The sequence below is a fragment of the Capsicum annuum genome, chromosome 3 (assembly GCF_002878395.1).
Source record: "Capsicum annuum cultivar UCD-10X-F1 chromosome 3, UCD10Xv1.1, whole genome shotgun sequence".
In the NCBI taxonomy this organism is placed as follows: Eukaryota; Viridiplantae; Streptophyta; class Magnoliopsida; order Solanales; family Solanaceae; genus Capsicum; species Capsicum annuum.
Window position 1 is genome coordinate 1,927,090 of NC_061113.1, and position 3,663 is coordinate 1,930,752.

Sequence of the window (3,663 nt, forward strand, 5' to 3'; positions counted from 1 at the left end):
AAAAAAAAAAATGATTTTCTTGAATATTATTCTTCATTTGTCTTTTAAAACTTAGTAATAATTGGGCAGGTAGAATTATGACCTGCATTTTAGCCATTTCAGCTCAAATAACTTTTGAACGGTCAATATTAAGCTTATTTATTAACTGATCAATTCAACTTAACCGGCTCAAATTCAGCTCAACTCGTCCATTTGACACCTCTAGCTCTTATAATATTTTGCCTTTTCATTTTAGAATAGCTTGAATTCAGAGAGGATGGGGGTAGGGAAGTACTCCCCTCGTTCCAAAGTAAGTCTCTGTGTTTTCATTTTCTGAATGTCAGTTTGATTAATTTACGATATCAAATTAGATTAAATTAACTTAATATTTTAAATTAGAACTCAAACTTTCATAAATCATACAAAAGGTTTTGTAAGTTGCAATATGTTACTATAATACAAAAAAAAATATTTTAAATTATTATTGCTCGAGGTTCACATAATTTAAATTTCAAAAAGTAAAGAACGACAAATAATTACGAGCGGGGGAGTAGGTTATAAAGAATAAACTGTGAAATAAGTAGAAATGTAACTTATGAAAATATATTTATCGTATCACGCAATATATTATACAATAAAATATAACATGACCAACCATCCATATGAACAGAATGGTGTTTTATTCATACTTGTTACTGTTACAACAAGAACAAGGTCTAAAGCAGCAAGACTATTACAAGTAGTAATCTTGTCACTACGTACATACAAGAGTTTTATAATAGTACATGATGCTTTATTGTGAGGATTGGCTAGTCACTTAATGATTATATTCGTTAATCTCGCCATCAGGGTATTTATATCCACTTTCAGTGTATTTGTATCCTTGCTATATTCGTCATATGAGGGTTTATATCCATCATAGAGGGATTTATATCCGTTATCATATTTGCCATATGAGGATTTATATCCGTCATCTCAGGATTTATATCCCTTGTTATATTCATCATATGAGGATTTATATCCGTCATCCGAGGATTTATATCCCTTGTTATATTCATTATATGAAGATTTATATCCATCATCGGAATATTTATATTCCTTGTTATATTCATCATATGAAGATTTATGAAGATTTATAACTGTCATCTGAGGATTTATATCCCTTGTTATATCCATCATATGAGGATTTATATCCGTCATCAGAGGATTCATATCCCTTGTTATATTCATCATGTGGAGTTTATATCTATTGTTATAATCACCGTATGAGGACTTATATCCACCACCAGAGTATCCATTGTATTCGCCGCGTCCGTAGTGTTCAACATTCTTGTTATCCAATTCCTTTGCTGCATGAATAATTGTGAAATTTAAAAATTAGTAAAGTCAAATAATTGAATAAGAAATCCAATATTTTAAAGAAATTAATAATAAACTAATGTTACATGTCTCAACCAACTCCTCTGAGCTTATCATTGCAAAAATAGTCAAAGAAAGGCCAAGAAATAGAAATGCCTTAGAAACACAACGTTTTTTTCTTCTTCAAAGCTTAGTTATTTTAATTGTAGGATGAAGAAATTGATGCAACAATTGGGTTGTATTTATACTAAAGAATTGAATGTATTTGAGATTGAAGTATTTCAAACGGATTACTTATCAGTTGAATTATCACAGACACAATATCTTGCCCATCCCCTACGTCATGTAATTGATTATACTCTCTTCCTTTTAATTTATTTTTTTTATTTTTTATTTTTAATTCATTTTAAAAAGAATTTTTGCTTTTCCTTTGGCAACTCTTTAGTTCTAATTCTTCACATGATATGTTTAAAATCATAAAATTAAATGACTTTATCTTAAGTTTAATACTATAAGATTTTAAATTTTGTTTGCTTTACTCTAAGTCAAAACTTAAAAATAAATAAATTGAAACATAAGGAGTAATATATACATTTACTTTTGTGACATACACTAAATCAAATAATTTTTAATAGCTACAGAATAAAATAAGAATATAGTATTTGATTATAATTAAATAAATTGATAATAAAACACATTTTATTTTGTGTTGGAGTGAATTTCAACAAAAATATGATTTGTTAAATATGATTTTAATACTTGAATAAACTCCCTAGAGTAGTAAATAACTAAAACTTTTTGTTATATTTATCATAATATAAATTATTACATATTTTTCCATAATTTGTTTTCTTAAAATCTTTATTTTAAAAAAAATAAAATTGAATAAACACAAACTACTTCTCTCATGCTCATAAAAGACCTACTTAGATCTTACTAAACACAAACTACTATAATTACTCAACTTTATAAGAACACGTTTTAAAATAAGTAAATTTTAAAAGCTTTCCCAAAGAGGTTCTAATAATTGCTCATGAAGTCTTTCTTGCGATAGTTTTAGGCTTCTCATATTTAAAGTATTACTATCATTTTTGGTGTTAGGTGATCGATACGTACCATTTTTATCTTTAATCGAAGATTTCAAATTGGAAATTGAGGTAAAATTACTTTTGATAGAGAGCACTTTACCTTTTAAATTGAACATTTTTGTCAAGGGCAAAAGCAGAATTGCGATGTGGGTTCATCTCAACCTAATATTTTCGATCGGAAACATAAATTTATGTATAAAAAAATTATTTAAATTGCATTAAATAATATATTTGAATTCATAATTTTAAAAATATTATTTCTAGAGAATGTAGATGAGAGGATTCATATTTTTCACATAAATTGCATAACCCATTCAATAGATCATTGTTCCCTCATCACGTGTTGGATCCCAAAAGAAATCCATTCTATATATTGTTGAGTTGTAATTTCACCTTAGTTCCAAGTACATCATTTACTGTTTTATTACTTGTTTGGTCTACCAAGCCTATAACGGGCCGGGGTAAGCCTATTAAGTGGGCCGGTTCTATCCAACCCTACTCGGCCTACTTAAAGAATCCGGCTCGGTTGGACCCGATCCAATAAGTCCTAGGGCTTTAGGGTTCCGGGTTCTGGGCAGGTTATTTTTTTTAATTTGGATCCGGCCGGACCAAGCCCGATCTAGGCCCGCCGATTAACCGGCCTACCCGACCCGGAATGTTTTTTTTTTTTTTTTTTTTAATTTTAGGGTTTTGGGCCAAACTAGCCGTTGGCCCAACGGCTATATAGCCGTTTTTAGATCCAAGTGGCTAGTTTGAGCCCATTTCTTAAAAAAACAAAAAAAAATCTACATTAAAAATTATTTTTTAATCCCCAGAAAAATTCTATAAATACCCTACACCTTCAAATCATTTTTCACACAATTTTTCACTCAAATCTCAATTCTCAATTCTCAAATATTCAATATATTTAATTTCTTAAAGTGTTCACTTTAATTTTTTATTTTTTCGTTTACAAAGTACGAGCGCAAGTTTCTAAAGTCGCAACCTTCGGATACTTCCGAAATTTGGTATTGTCGTTCCATCTCTTACGTTTAATTTTTATTTATTGTATTAATTGTTTAATATTTAATTTTATTATATTTGTGTATTTTGAATTTTTTTAGTTTAATTTAATTTATACTATGGATAAATTAAGAAACCTCGCTACTAAAGGTGTTAATTTTTTTTGTCCCGGAAGCGGTAGTGGTAGTAAAAAGCGAATTACTAGCGGTAGAAGTAGTTCAAGTAGTAGATATAC

The 3,663-nt window shown here is 28.9% G+C and overlaps 1 protein-coding gene across 1 annotated transcript; it reads right to left on the reverse strand.

The window, feature by feature from the left end:
• Window positions 1-764: 764 nt before the first annotated feature.
• LOC107866516 lies at window positions 765-1,524 on the reverse strand. The gene is made up of 2 exons (XM_016712553.2): window positions 1,425-1,524; window positions 765-1,328 (listed from the first exon to the last, which is right to left on the reverse strand). Exons 1-2 carry the CDS (start codon window positions 1,453-1,455, stop codon window positions 955-957), a joined length of 405 nt encoding a protein of 134 aa, XP_016568039.1. The 5' UTR covers window positions 1,456-1,524; the 3' UTR covers window positions 765-954.
• Window positions 1,525-3,663: the final 2,139 nt, after the last annotated feature.